Genomic DNA, 14,239 nt, shown 5'->3' on the forward strand with positions numbered 1-14,239 from the left:
GCTATATTACTGCAAATTCTTATAAATAAATTGAGCTTGACAAAGTATTACACTATATTAAACACTATATTAATTTGTAGCCTTTGTAAAAATGTAACTATTGAACTTGTAAACACTAAGGTGCTTTAGTATTCAAATCACTGCAGTCACAAAAGGCAGTCAATTTTAATTTTTGTCCTGCAGAATGTAAGAAAAAAATCAGCATGGTACCTGAAGCATTAGCTCCACAAGTGGCTAAAGCTACAATTCCGAATAACCTATGGAAGACTCACTTCTTCAAATCTATGATAGCCTATTTTTAGACTAAAGATATTAGTCTTTAACAACATATGGAATTATCTCAGTTATAAAATTTCCCATAATAATACATTTCAGTATTTTCCTTGAAAGTTATTTCTGATTCAGCTATCGTCAAAAATAAAAATATGGAATACATGATGGAAATATCAACAGCAGAAAATACTGATATTTAATACCTATAACCTTTAACTAGGGTTACCAAATTTGAACTTTCAAAAAAGAGGACACTTCTGAGAGGGAATGCATCTGTATATGTTTCTACCAACTCATGTTGTACACTGTATTACATATACTATACAATGTGAGTTGGTAGATAATGATATAGATACCCTCCCTATCGGGGGGGGGGTCCTCTTTTTTGAAAGTTCAAATACGGTAAACATACTTTATATTATTTTACTATATGCCACAAAGAAACAATTCAATATAGAAAGGAGGTAGGAAAAAACCTCTAAAATCATATTTCAGTACATTGCTTAACTTATTCTTTTATATCAAACTGTTTGGTGCATGAAGGGGAAAAGTGCAGACAATTAAAATGAGTGCCAGTAATGTACAGTAATTTAATGTATTTTTTCTTATTAGAGTATTTTTTGTTATTAAAGGGAACACTGGGAGAAAACAATTTTCTCAGTTGGTACTATCAGGAACAAAATAAGTCCATTATATTTTAGAGTGTAAGTCATTCACTTCTCACTAGCCATCTAAAAGAATGGTCAACACTCCAGTGTTAAATTTTCAGATATTAAAGATGTAGAACATTTTATCCATATTAACACTTGATTTGTTATACCTCCTTATTTCTATTATTTTTGCTTGATGTATCTGTTTAATGTTGAAATTATTGTAAAATAAAGTTATTTTTTTCAAATAATTATGAAACAAAATGTAAAGATTTTAAGAACATTCTATGTGCCAAATGCACTATTTCTAAAGTTTTCCAAATTATTTGTGGTGAATAATACTCAGTTACTAACATAGGCCTTTCATCTGTTTGCAAATTACTTATGAACAGGTCTTGAATTTCAGTAATATTGCAATTAAAGCCACTTGTTTTTTTACTAATGTACCACTTGTCAAAACTGATGTAAAAATTAATGGAAACAACTTTTAAACTATGGGCTGATATTAAATGATTCACAAACATGGAAAAGGCTAAATTTGCTGCCACTAACTCACATGATTCCTGCTCCCTCATCGGAGTACTGTAATTTTTATTCTAACAAATAACTAACAATAAGTAGCAAACAACAAATAGGAAATTATAACAAAAGTTTTGGACATGCATGAAATTTCATATGCAAATGCAGGCACTCATGAGAAGAAGAAGCATTCACTAAACAATCATAGAAAGAAGAAAAATTTGCACAAATGTTCACAAATAGGGACTGTCAAGGAAGAGAAATAAAGTCAAAATAAAACAGCCCTTCAGAATTAAAAAAAAAATTCTTAAATCCTGCTTTGCCATATAAGGTCAGTTCTACTAATTACTAACAAATACGACTTCCTCTAACTACACTGTTAGGCAGACTTGGAAAGTCTAGAAATTTATCAGTGCAAACAAACTAATCAGTAAATATTCAAAATTCAAGATGCATACCTATGTGAAAATAATCAAGGTAAATTACTGATAGAGGCAGTTCTGTGAAAAGCTTTAGCTAAAAACCTACATTTACAATCTATTTTAAAACAAAGCAGAGGAGCAAAATATCAATCTAATCATTAGCTCAATTAAAAAAGAAAAAAATGAAACCTCTCCTCAGCTTAATAACTTTCGTTCTTGACAAGTGCAACAATGCAACAATAAGCCAGTCAAAATGAGTTTTTAAAGCGAGGTTATGCCCTCTGTGTTGTGTTATCACAGTGGCAGATCAAATTGCTGACTTGGACTCTTTCCTCCAGCAGTGCTGTTGCTGCCTCTGTAAAGCTGCTGTCATAGAATAGTTATGTTACCTGCTCTCACCTATAGAAAAGCCCTAAATTGAACTCAAAATAGTGTATTTGTGGTATCTTTTCAACAAGTCATGTCCCATTCAGCCTGCTAGTTTATCTCTGTCAGGCTGGGGGGCCCAAGTGGTTTACATGAGCTGTCAGGACAGGTATACCCACCTGTTCTGTGCTGAGAAGATAATGCATCTTTCGGGCTTGGTCATCCTTTTTCTCTTCTTTCCTTTCTAGGTCTTTCTTCTCCTTTTCTTTCTCATTCATCTCTGCAAATTCCTCTAGTTCTTTCCTGCATCAAAACAACTCTGTTATTTACAGGTCAGAGCTGAAAAAAGATGCTAACACTTCCCCCGCCGCCTTTTCTCCATGCTGCCCACATCCATTAATAATCAATGGAAATCAGTGGAATGTTAAAAGCTACTTGGTACATTATACAGTACAGTGAATGGATTCTGAATAGCTATAACTATCATTTGGTACCATTTTAAAATAATTAAAGCTACATTCTATGTGCATTGTACAGAATTACATGTTTATTCATCATTCATTTATATTCTTTAGGGCTTTTGATGAACATTTTGATGGTGTCATTTAACTATTTTGATAAAACAGAAGAGAAATACTGTGTACTGTTTTATCAGATTTTGGGGCATGGACTGTGGGCATGGTCTGCATGCCAGTGAGTGGGGTCTATTCCTTCATTAAGTACACATGATATACACCGTTTCCTTATTAAGTACCCATGAAGTCCTTGGGAAAGACACGTGCAATATTAACTTTCCCCAGACATCTCCTTCCTGAATACAGAGCATTTCTGAGAAGGGTAATACAAACTTATGGGAAGGCCACAGCAATGTCCCGGCCAGGGAAACAGGTTGTGGGATGGAGTTCCTGGGCTAGTGTGGAGGGACACAAGGTTGGGTGAGCAAATGTCCCTGTGTCTCCCATAGCTCTTGGAAGGTCCACAGGTAATAAGAGTTCCCTGTCTGTTTTGCAACAAAGTGGCAAATGCATATTTCCAGTGAAACAATCTGAGGAGAACTACGCAAAGAAAAACATACAGGTATTTTTCAAATCAATGGCTTCTTCACATGCATTTTATTCACAAAAGGAACAGTCTGCCCCCAAATTATGCAAAAATGGAGAGTAAATTAATGTCCTATACTAAGCATAACTCAGTGTCATAGTTCACAGTGCATCTACAGAGAATTAGTTTGACCCAGTTAAAAGAGCTTTAACTTGATTAACATGTTATTAATGTTATTAAGAAATGGTTCACATAAACCTGTGTGTGAAGGATGCCAGTGATTCATGTAGATATGTCTAAAATTTAAGTGGGTGAGTAAATTTTTCAAAATATGCTACATAAAATAAAAAGTGAAGAAAAATGCACAGTTCATATGTTTGGATAGTAAATAACACAGCAGAAAGAAATAAGGGATTTGACCTTTTCCCACCATGGTCAGTGGTATCACTCTCATTGACTTGAATGGGAGTCTGATTTGGCTCCTGGGCTATGTCTACACTAGACAGTGTTATTGACAAAACTTGTGGAGCATCCACATTACAAATGCCTTCTGTTGACTGTAAATCAACAGAATGCAAAACTTCTGTCAGCAGTGTTCTGCCGTTCCCCCAGGAGGCAGAACTTCTTTCTTGACAGAATCTGTTGACAGAATCCCAGTGTGGATGCTTTGTGGGGCTCTCTGTCAACAGACAGGGCTTCCAGGACACTGAGCAGCCCTGTCTGCTATGTTCCTGGTTGGCTGTTGTGTCACGAGAGTGGTTGGGCAGTCTGGCAACTCTGTGTTGACAGAGTGGATTGACAGAGTGATCCATTTCTGTGTGTGGCCACACGCTGTCAATGGAAGTTTTGTTGGAAGGTATCTTCCAACAGTAACTTCAGTTGACAGCAAACATAGCCCTGGAAAACAAGGATCAAATCCAACAAATATTTAAGCATGTATATTTATCTTTGTAACATGGAACTTTATTGATGTGAATAGTCCCACAGGCAAGTCAAGTTACATCAGTCAGTGTCTGGAGGATTGGGCTCCAATTTTGTAATGCTAGCTCTTATAATAATGGCAAATTAGTCCACAAATACATGTGAAATGGTAATAAATGCATTATAAATACATGAACTCAGGAAAAATAAATTCTTAAAGAAACATATTAAAATATGATCATTTTTGTATTTGACTCAATGCTACAGTGTTTCAACTTTTCTTCACCAAAATATTAATCTGCAACACCTGGTAAAATGAGTAAAATGTTAAGTAAATCATGCATGCTTTTTCGTCAAATGTTCATGACAAAAAAGAATGAAAAGGAAATACATTAAAGGTAGGGAAAGATGCATAGGTCTGTTTTGATCTGTGCAAATATTTTTTGTTGCAGTTTACTCTTAAAGGCTGCTAATACAATATTTCATACAAGGTTACTTATGAAACATTCTGACGTTTAAAAATCACCATGCTATGCTTTTGCAGCAGTGTAATTTTTTTCCAACATAAGATTAAATTGCAAAATAAATGAATTACTTAGAGTAGCATGGCCCCCGTTTTGCCACCCTTCCCTTGAAAATTGCTTATTAATATGAAAAAAGAAGTTGGAAAATAGCCTCTTTCACTTTATGCATAGCATTTTGGGACCTCACAGCTTCCAAAGCTGGACTAGCTGCACATTTTAGATTGTGTTGGCAAGCAGGTGGAATGACCTTTCTGACCTGCATCTCAAGGCTATTATTAATCGCTAAGTAACCTGGTAAAGCCAAACAAATTTGTTTCCATTGAAAGGATCTCTATCTGTGTCTGAGAATTTGTGCTGTACCAAACAAACCTCATTAACTGTGTCCATTTTTGACAAAGAACTAGGAGTTGGTGAGATTGGCGACCTTTCTTTGTCCTTAAGGTACAGACTTCAGAGCAGTTACATGTGGGTAAATAAGCATTTTTGCAAGGAAACTCTTTGTTCTATATTAAACATAAATAAAAAGTCCATGGGTTACCAAGTTTACTTTTTTATTTTAAGCAACTTTATACTGAAATATTTGTGCATATGTTCTATATTTTGGTTAATACTGCATCTAATTATTTTTCATTAGATTCTTCTATTCAGTCTCCGGACCACTGTAAATAACTAATATATTTGTTATAAATATATGATTATAACTTCTTTCTATTCTTATCCAGTTGTACCCTAAAATGAATAACAGTTTATATTGTTCAAGAGAAAACTGGTGAAAATCTCCAAGATATCAATATCTATTTATATATTCACATATGTTAATTTTAGTACAGAGTTAATAATAGCAAAGTGTAAACAATTTGTCCCATGTCATCAGTTTGGATTTACTGTATTATTTAGAGTGATTCATTACTACAATCTGTTCAAATCAAAAAAGTTTAGAGTATTTGTTGAAATGAAATTCAAGGCAACATATAATTTTATTCGAAAGTACTATCCATCCTAAAATCATCACAATTCCTAACAAATAGTAGGACATCTCTGCATTAATGTTCTACACAAAACTGTTCATGAATGTAAGGTCTTTTAAATACCCATATAATTTTAATAGATTTTTATATGTTTACATTGCTAATATTTCCTGTTTCAGTAATGTTATATGCACAATATTAATATTACTTTATTATAGTATTGTTGTCATATCCCTGAAGTCATCATAAAATATAAAGTAGTTGCTAGTATACACAGTATTACACACACATATTTCTAAGCAAAATTATACCGATTTAGATATATTTTAAAATGTTATAACCTGAAATGCCTACATCTCTTCTACCATACTTTAAAGTTTTGATCATAGTCCCATTGATAGCAATGACAGTAAGATCCGACCCAAGGAATTAAGTAAAAAAGACGTTAAATATGACTCTAAATCACAGTATAATAATTAAACTCTGAAGCTACAACTACATTAGAGAGTTTTGTCTATAAAACTGGTGTTTTGTCACAAAAACTCATGGAGCATCTCTTCATGCAATGTGTTTTGTCAACAGAAACTGTCAACAAAAAAGCTGGGTAGATGTTCCAGGGGGCCCTTTTGTCAACTGAGAGGATCAAAAGATTGATCCGCTTTTATGTGTAGACGCACTCTGGCAGCAGAAATTTTGTTGGAACATCTCTTCTGGCATTAACTTCTGTAGACAGATGCTTCTACTGCACATATAGCTGTAGACTATGTGCTGTGCAATCAGACAATTGGCCAGTGTGTAAATAGAGAGATGAGCCTAGCATATATGTAAAGAATATACTACAGACATTACTTTTAGACACCATACATCTTACCACTAACCCTGAGATCCATAATCACATGCATATGTGCTTGCATAACTCATACTCTCTTAAAAAAAAACCAAACAAATCCAAAGCTTATTAATGTCAATGGAAAGATTCCCAATTACTTTGACAGGCTTTAAATTATGCCCTTCCTCCCATCAGTCCCAATTTTTTTCTTTATAAATAGTACATTCAACAAGCAGTAAGAAGTAATCCTTTGTCTGTGAACATCTCAAGCAATCAAGGGTGTAAATTCTTCATATCCTGTGCAATGCCTTCTGCTCTCCAATCCCAATCTCTCCACTGACATTTATCAGAATTATAACCTCTGCATCAGGTTAAAGATTCCACTGCCACCTGTAAGTGCTGCATGTGTGGACAGAGACTTGAACATTGCCAAATAGTTTTGTCAAGCAAGAAAGTAAGCATGTGTGTTTTCACCACCTTTTGTGGCGACAAAAATAGCAACTCTGCAGATGCAAAAATTGTTTTATATCAGTTAATTTTTGGAATATTTTCAAAAAACTTGTCAGTTGTTTTGTGAAATTCCAAAGTAAGGAAAATATAATATGTGAAATTTTGATGGATGTTGTGTACAAATTTATCTGCAAAAGATTCAATAAGCAAAGGGAACACTGATGATCATTCGAGACAAGTTTGGGAAAGAAGTTTATTTGGTTGGTGCCACTGTAGCAGGGACTATATAATTGCTAAAATGTGCCCGTGTTTAGAGCTCATATGCTCAGATATACTGCTCACCATAGCTGCGTCTACACGTGCACGCTACTTCGAAGTAGCGGCACCAACTTCGAAATAGCGCCCGTCGCGTCTACACGCATCGGGCGCTATTTCGAAGTTAACTTCGACGTTAGGCGGCGAGACGTCGAAGTCGCTAACCTCATGAGGAGATAGGAATAGCGCCCTACTTCGACGTTCAACGTCGAAGTAGGGACAGTGTAGACGATCCGCGTCCTGCAACGTCGAAATTGCTGGGTCCTCCATGGCGGCCATCAGCTGGGGGGTTGAGAGATGCTCTCTCTCCAGCCCCTGCAGGGCTCTATGGTCACCGTGGGCAGCAGCCCTTAGCCCAGGGCTTCTGGCTGCTTCTGCGGCAGCTGGGGATCTATGCTGCAGGCACAGGGTCTGCAACCAGTTGTCAGCTCTGTGTATCTTGTGTTGTTTAGTGCAACTGTGTCTGGGAGGGGCCCTTTAAGGGAGCGGCTGGCTGTTGAGTCCGCCCTGTGACCCTGTCTGCAGCTGTGCCTGGCATCCCTATTTTGATGTGTGCTACTTTGACGTGTAGACGTTCCCTCGCTGCGCCTATTTCGATGTTGGGCTGAGCAACGTCGAAGTTGAACATCGACGTTGCTGGCCCTGGAGGACGTGTAGACGTTATTCATCGAAATAGACTATTTCGATGTCGCAACATCGAAGTAAGCTATTTCGATGTTGGCTGCACGTGTAGACGTAGCCCATGATTCTAATAAGATAATGACTAACAAATCTGTGAGATAGCTGTTAATTTGTATACCATTGATTATTTCACTTTTGGTTTTAAAATAAAAGTTATTAATATGCCATTATAACTTACTACTATTGTGATGTTTCATTTTAAAACATGCAGTGATGTTGGTTCCAGCTATGAGATGCAGATTTAGTTGAACACACTGCTGCCATCTGTATAAAGGTTAAAAATACATATAGAATACTGTTTCTAGCACTTTTGGAAGGGTCTTCAAATGATGATTTCAGCAATATACAGATTTTAATGGTGCTGCATAGAACAGCATCATTTCACAGATTTATACTGACCTACATTTATCAAACTTTATGAAAATATTGCATTTTGTTTGCATTTTAAGAGGAATTTTGTGATCTTGTGGCCAGAGAACCATAAAATCAGAGTATTAAGTAAAGTAAAGGGCATTTGAGAAAATCAATATGCAGTATAATTTGTCTAGAGTACCCAGAAGGCACACCAAGTTATTGTGATTTGAAATAGCTCAGCCCTCAAATCATAAAATTCCTGCAATATAGGCAATAGGTAACATTAGTATAAGAGAAGCCAATGTAAATAAATTTTACCTTTCCAACAATATACATCATCCTTCCCCCTCAAAGAATAAGGAACTCCATATGCAATTACTGGGACAATTTCTTAGCTACACCAGTGAACCTAGTGATTTAATGGCGTTATACTGGTGCAGCTGAGAGCAGAAGCTGACTTGCCATATTAAAATGGTTTGACTTTAAAAAAAAATCCAGTAAAAATTAAGCGCAGTATATGTCTCAGAGGAAGAACGTAAAGCATAGATCATGGTGTTCTGTATACAGCTATATTTATAACAGAAGACATACATTACCTTATATGTTAGAAATGTGACATCTAGCCACCACTGCATTCTCTGCCTTATCTGAGCCTCTACTTCTGCTGTGTGTTCAGTGTGTACTGTTCGTATCACAATGTGCCCCAGCCTCTTTTGACAAGGTACAGTGATGCCTGAGACGTGGTGTCATACAAGTGGCATGGAAAATTCTTGGGCAAATTTGGGAAAGGAAGGTGCCTGCCACAGCTGCTTAACCAGAAACGAGACATCTTTTGAAGAGGGACAGATCCTCAATAGGAGCTTGGAAACTGTCTTGCGTGTGAGTTATTGTATTCCTGAAGTATTCTGAAACTATCTGCCTTGTATGTGGCATTCTCTTTTGGACTATGTCCATGGCCTTTCCAGCTAGAATCTTCCTAACTAATAGCACAATAATATATAATTTGATTATATGGCATACAATATGTGCAATATTATACCTCTAATCAACCAGCCATTCAAAACTTTTCTATGTTCATTTCAACTGTATACTTGTGCATATTTTCCTCTGTACTGTGATAAGCATCATTGCTTTGTCTGAAAATCACTCAGAGGATTTTGCACTGTAAATAGTTCATTATATAAAGTGCTACAAACTCAGTCCAGTTACCTGAATGGACAAGATCCAAAAGACATTGGACCCCCCAGGAGTCCAGATCACTGAGAGGAAATTCATATCTCATGTACACCAGACACCAATGCTCTGAAGCAGTACACAAAACAGTGATACAGAGTCATGGGCCATGGATCAGTTAGGACTATTCCCTTTGGCTGTTTCTACACATGCCACTTGTTGCAAAAATGGCATACTAATAAGAAGCCTGGAAGATGCTAATGAGGCACCGATGTAAATTTCCAGTGCCTCATTCGCATACGGTCACATGATTCGCAGTCCGGAAGAAGTTCTTCCAGACTCCAAAACAGCCATGTAGAGGCACGGAATTTTCCGGAAGACGGGGCTTCCAGAAGGAGGATTTCCTTCTGGGAGATCTCCAGGGGCCATGCTTCTACATGGCTGTTTTGGAGTCCGGAAGAGCTTTTTCCAGACTCCAAATCATGTGACCATATGCTAATGAGGCACCGGAAATTTACATCTGCACCTCATTAGTATCTTCTGGGCTATTTATTAGCATGCTGCTTTCAGAACAAGTGGCATGTATAGAAGCAGCCTTTGTGTGTAGGAGGATACAGTGGGCAAAAGGCCTTGAACTGCAACAGAAGCTGTGGAAGGGCTTTTTAGGTGCTTCTGGGTCCCACTGCTGGTTTGTTGGGAAGAATTTACTCCCAGAACCAAATTCTGGATTTTTTTGAAAATTGCCTTGATGAGTGTGCTTATTTACAGAGATTGCAGAGTATTTGGATTTTAGTGTGTGACGTGTCAATTTGCATATAGATTGAGTTTTGCAAGGGAAAAGCAGCATTTTTTCCCCTTGAAAGAAGGATTTTAGGGACTAATTTTGTTCCCAGAGAACTCAATGTCAAGATTGCACTGATTTCATGCAGTCATCTATATGTGGTGGTGACTTTATTGGATTTTGAGATGAACATACAAAATATTGTTACATAGCTCTACATTTGCACCAAATCTTGTGCAAAGTGGACCAAATGAAGCATCTATTACAAGCTTATGATTTGCTGATTCTGTTTTTAACTGCTCATATGCATGTATCATTTTTATATTTGAAGTTATAAGTATCAACTCTGTATTTGTATTTGAAATTTTAGTTTTGGGGAGACCTCAACAGGAAGCTTGGCAACCTATTGTGAAAGGGTTCTTAGTTAGGTGAAGTAGCACTCGATAGACAAAAGGCCTTATTAGGTGCCAATCAAAGTCTGAGGAATCTGACTGTGAAAATGCAACCCAGCAGATAGACAATGGCTGATTGCCTAATAAGGAACTGGACAGGTGACATGCTTACACACAGTGAGAAATTTCCTCCACATTGGCACGAGTATAAAGGGGGTCCTGAGCACTTCATATTTTAATTCTCTCCAATTTATCACTTCGGGAGCATCTTTGCTATGAATTTAGGCTTGCAAACACAAATGATTCATATTAACAAAGGATGTAGTCCAGAGACTCATAACCTAACAGTCTGTTCCACCTCTGCTGCAAGCCTGCATCAAGAACTTCGTGACTGGTGTATGTAATTTGATTGCTTTAACACTTTTACTCTCAAACTATTCTTTCTTTCTTTCTTAGATTTGAAAGGATTCGCATGACATGCTCGTTTGGGTAAGATCTAAGGTATACATTGACCTGGAAATGTGGCTGGTCCTAAGGGGGTAGAAGGACCTGTTCAGATTTGGTGTGATTGGTTTTAATAATCTGTGTAAGGAGATATACTGGTTGTGGCACATGAGAAGCTGGAGTGTACAAGACTTGCTTGTGTGACTTCTTTCTAGCCAATATGGCAACAGACGTTCTCTTTGTGATTGGTTAGGTGTGCCTTGTAGAGGAGGATGCCCCATCTTGGGCTCTAAGTAGTCCTGCTTCAAGCAATTTGCCCTGATTTGGCCCTTTCAGCAGTGCCCAGAAAAACATTCCATATTACAGTGGTGTATGTTCAGCAGGTACCTAGGATTCAGCCAACTCTGTGTGCACTCCAGAGCTGCGTCTACACGTGCACGCTACTTCGAAGTAGCGGCAGTAACTTCGAAATAGCGCCCGTCACGTCTACACGTGTTGGGCGCTATTTCGAAGTTGAAATCGACGTTAGGCGGCGAGACGTCGAAGTCGCTAACCCCATGAGGGGATGGGAATAGCGCCCTACTTCGACGTTCAACATCGAAGTAGGGACGTGTAGACGATCCGCGTCCCGCAACATCGAAATAGCGGGGTCCTCCATGGCGGCCATCAGCTGGGGGGTTGAGAGATACTCTCTCTCCAGCCCTTGCGGGGCTCTGTGGTCACCGTGGGCAGCAGCCCTTAGCCCAGGGCTTCTGGCTGCTGCTGCTGCAGCTGGGGGTCCGTGCTGCATATACAGGGTCTGCAACTAGTTGTTGGCTCTGTGTATCTTGCACTGTTTAATGAAAGTGTGTCTGGGAGGGGCCCTTTAAGGGAGCGACTTGCTGTTGAGTCCGCCCCGTGACCCTGTCTGCAGCTGTGCCTGGCTCCCTTATTTCGATGTGTGCTACTTTGGCGTGTAGACGTTCCCTCGCTGTGCCTATTTCGATGTTGGGCTGAGCAACGTCGAAGTTGAACATCGACGTTGCCAGCCCTGGAGGACGTGTAGACGTTATTCATCGAAATAGCCTATTTCGATGTCGCAACATCGAAATAAGCTATTTCGAAGTTGGGTGCATGTGTAGACGTAGCCCAGGGCTCCATCTCCACTAGTAAGTTTGTTCGTTTTTTTAAAAAGTTGGGGCTCTTTCAAAAAATCCCATGGAGTATCTACACATAAAATGCATTCTTTTGATATTAAATTGGAAGAATGCAGCACTTTTTCTGTTGTCCCTCTTCCTCTCCCAGATGAGGAAGAGCGCCTTTTTCTGAAAGATTCTTTCAGAAGAAAATGTGTGTACATGCCCTGGGGGGCCTTTTATTATTTTTTTTTGAAAGAACAGTCCTCAAGGGCACCAGGTTTTTCAATCTCTGGCCCATTCTTTCAAAAGAGTGGGGAGGCTTTGTGGACACTCTCTACCGGAAGTCAAGTTTTTCAATCTGCTTTTTTGTGTGTGGACATGCTCTTTCAAAAGGAGGTTTTTTTGGAAGAGATTTTCCAGAAGCACCTCTTTTGAAGGATTGCAGTGGTATATACGTAACCCTGCTGAAGTATGCCATGCTTTACGACAAATATACAGGAAGCCTATGCAGTCTTGGGCAAGTTCTCACCCACAGTACATGGGTGTTTCTGCATCTGGTGGATATGCTATTCATGACTGTAGTAAAGTCTAACATAGCCCCTATGAATTCTTTGTATTAGTTCCAAGGAGGGCTCCTCTGTTAATTTTTACACTCAGTGCAATAAAAAGTTGGAGAAGTAGAATGTATTCCTCTGCCTATTGTGGTGACTTCTCTCAAACCACCAAATCATCAAGATAAGGAGGAATTATTATACCATCTTTTCTCAGGTGAGCCACTACTACTGCCAAACATTTCATAAAGACCATTAGAACTGCTGAATCTTATAAGGGCAGCATATTGTGTTTACTGAGAGTCAGTTCTACTTGTAACCTCAGATACCGGCTGTGTGCAGGGAGAAATGGATACATGGAAGTATGCATCTTGCAAGTAAAGAACTGTAGATCGATCTTGAACATCTAGTTTTCAATTTGGTGAGGCAGATGAGTGTTGAGCCCCCTGAAGTTCAGAAATAAATGCCTTTTATCTTCAGAAATAAATCCCATTCTATGTATATTGTAGTGGAATGTTTTCCTCTTGCTTCAAGAAGCAGAAGAGATTCTATTTCCTGAATGATAGACTCTCATGAGATAGGTTGCTGAATTTGGGGCGGGGGGAGAAGGAGGGACTGGGATGCCAGAGGCAGATTTTGGGAGGGAGGCACTTACCTAGGCAGCTCCCAGCTAGCAGCCCCTGAGGTAGGCTCCCTGATTGCTGCAGCCCCAGATCAGTCAAGCCGGCTCCACATGGCTCTCTGTTCCAGATGCTTACGCGCCGCTTCCTCTCACCTGAGCAAAATCTCTGAGTTACCTTTAGCCAGAAACCAGCCAATGGGAGCTGAGAGATTTTTGCTGGGGGGTAGAGCAGTGTGCAAAACCTCTCCCTGAGGTCCAGAGCAATTAATCAGCTTCCTGCTCTGTACCTGAGGGTCCCAGGAGAAGAGTCCACGGGATGGATCTGGCAGTTTGGAGGGCCAGATTCTGAATGGGGGCTGGATTTTGCCCACCCCTGCCTCAGAGACTAGGCTTCAGCCTGCAACCAAACTATTATAATAGCTATTTTCATGGATAAATGTAAGTTTCACTTGAGTAAATCTATAGGAACAATTGTAGAGAACCAGATAAAAATGTAATCTCCAAAGCTATATACTTCCAATTCAGCTGAAGCTAACGACTCATAACAAAAACAACACAGATACAGTGCTAAAACCAAATATTTTATGTTTCTTCATTACAAAAGTTTCATTAAAAAAAAACAGTGTACTACAATATGGTTTCTTATGGATATCTACAAGCAAATCATAGGATGTCTGATTCACAAAGTGTGAAGTGTCCTCACACTGAACAGGGCATTCATGAGACACCTCATAATTCAATTAAAAGAACCCAGTGGGACCCATATAATTATACGTTCTTAGTAATAGTCTCATCAATACCAGCCAGAGTTTTACAGATGGAAGGGACTATTCCAGTGACTATCC

The 14,239-nt window shown here is 38.6% G+C and overlaps 1 protein-coding gene and 1 long non-coding RNA gene across 2 annotated transcripts in view; one reads left to right on the forward strand and one right to left on the reverse strand.

Moving 5' to 3' along the window:
- SPATA17 (spermatogenesis associated 17) overlaps window positions 1-14,239 on the reverse strand; it is a 178,195-nt gene that overhangs the window by 81,556 nt on the left and 82,400 nt on the right. The window contains exon 6 of the mRNA XM_074988612.1: window positions 2,410-2,533. Within this exon, the coding sequence (XP_074844713.1) occupies window positions 2,410-2,533 (124 nt within the window). The remainder of the gene's footprint in view (window positions 1-2,409; window positions 2,534-14,239) is intronic.
- LOC142010302 (uncharacterized) overlaps window positions 9,059-14,239 on the forward strand; it is a 59,862-nt gene continuing 54,681 nt past the window's right edge. Inside the window, exons 1-2 of the long non-coding RNA XR_012644761.1 lie at window positions 9,059-9,192; window positions 11,116-11,160. This is a non-coding gene — a long non-coding RNA (uncharacterized LOC142010302). The remainder of the gene's footprint in view (window positions 9,193-11,115; window positions 11,161-14,239) is intronic.

The sequence above is a fragment of the Carettochelys insculpta genome, chromosome 3, assembly GCF_033958435.1.
Source record: "Carettochelys insculpta isolate YL-2023 chromosome 3, ASM3395843v1, whole genome shotgun sequence".
In the NCBI taxonomy this organism is placed as follows: Eukaryota; Metazoa; Chordata; order Testudines; family Carettochelyidae; genus Carettochelys; species Carettochelys insculpta.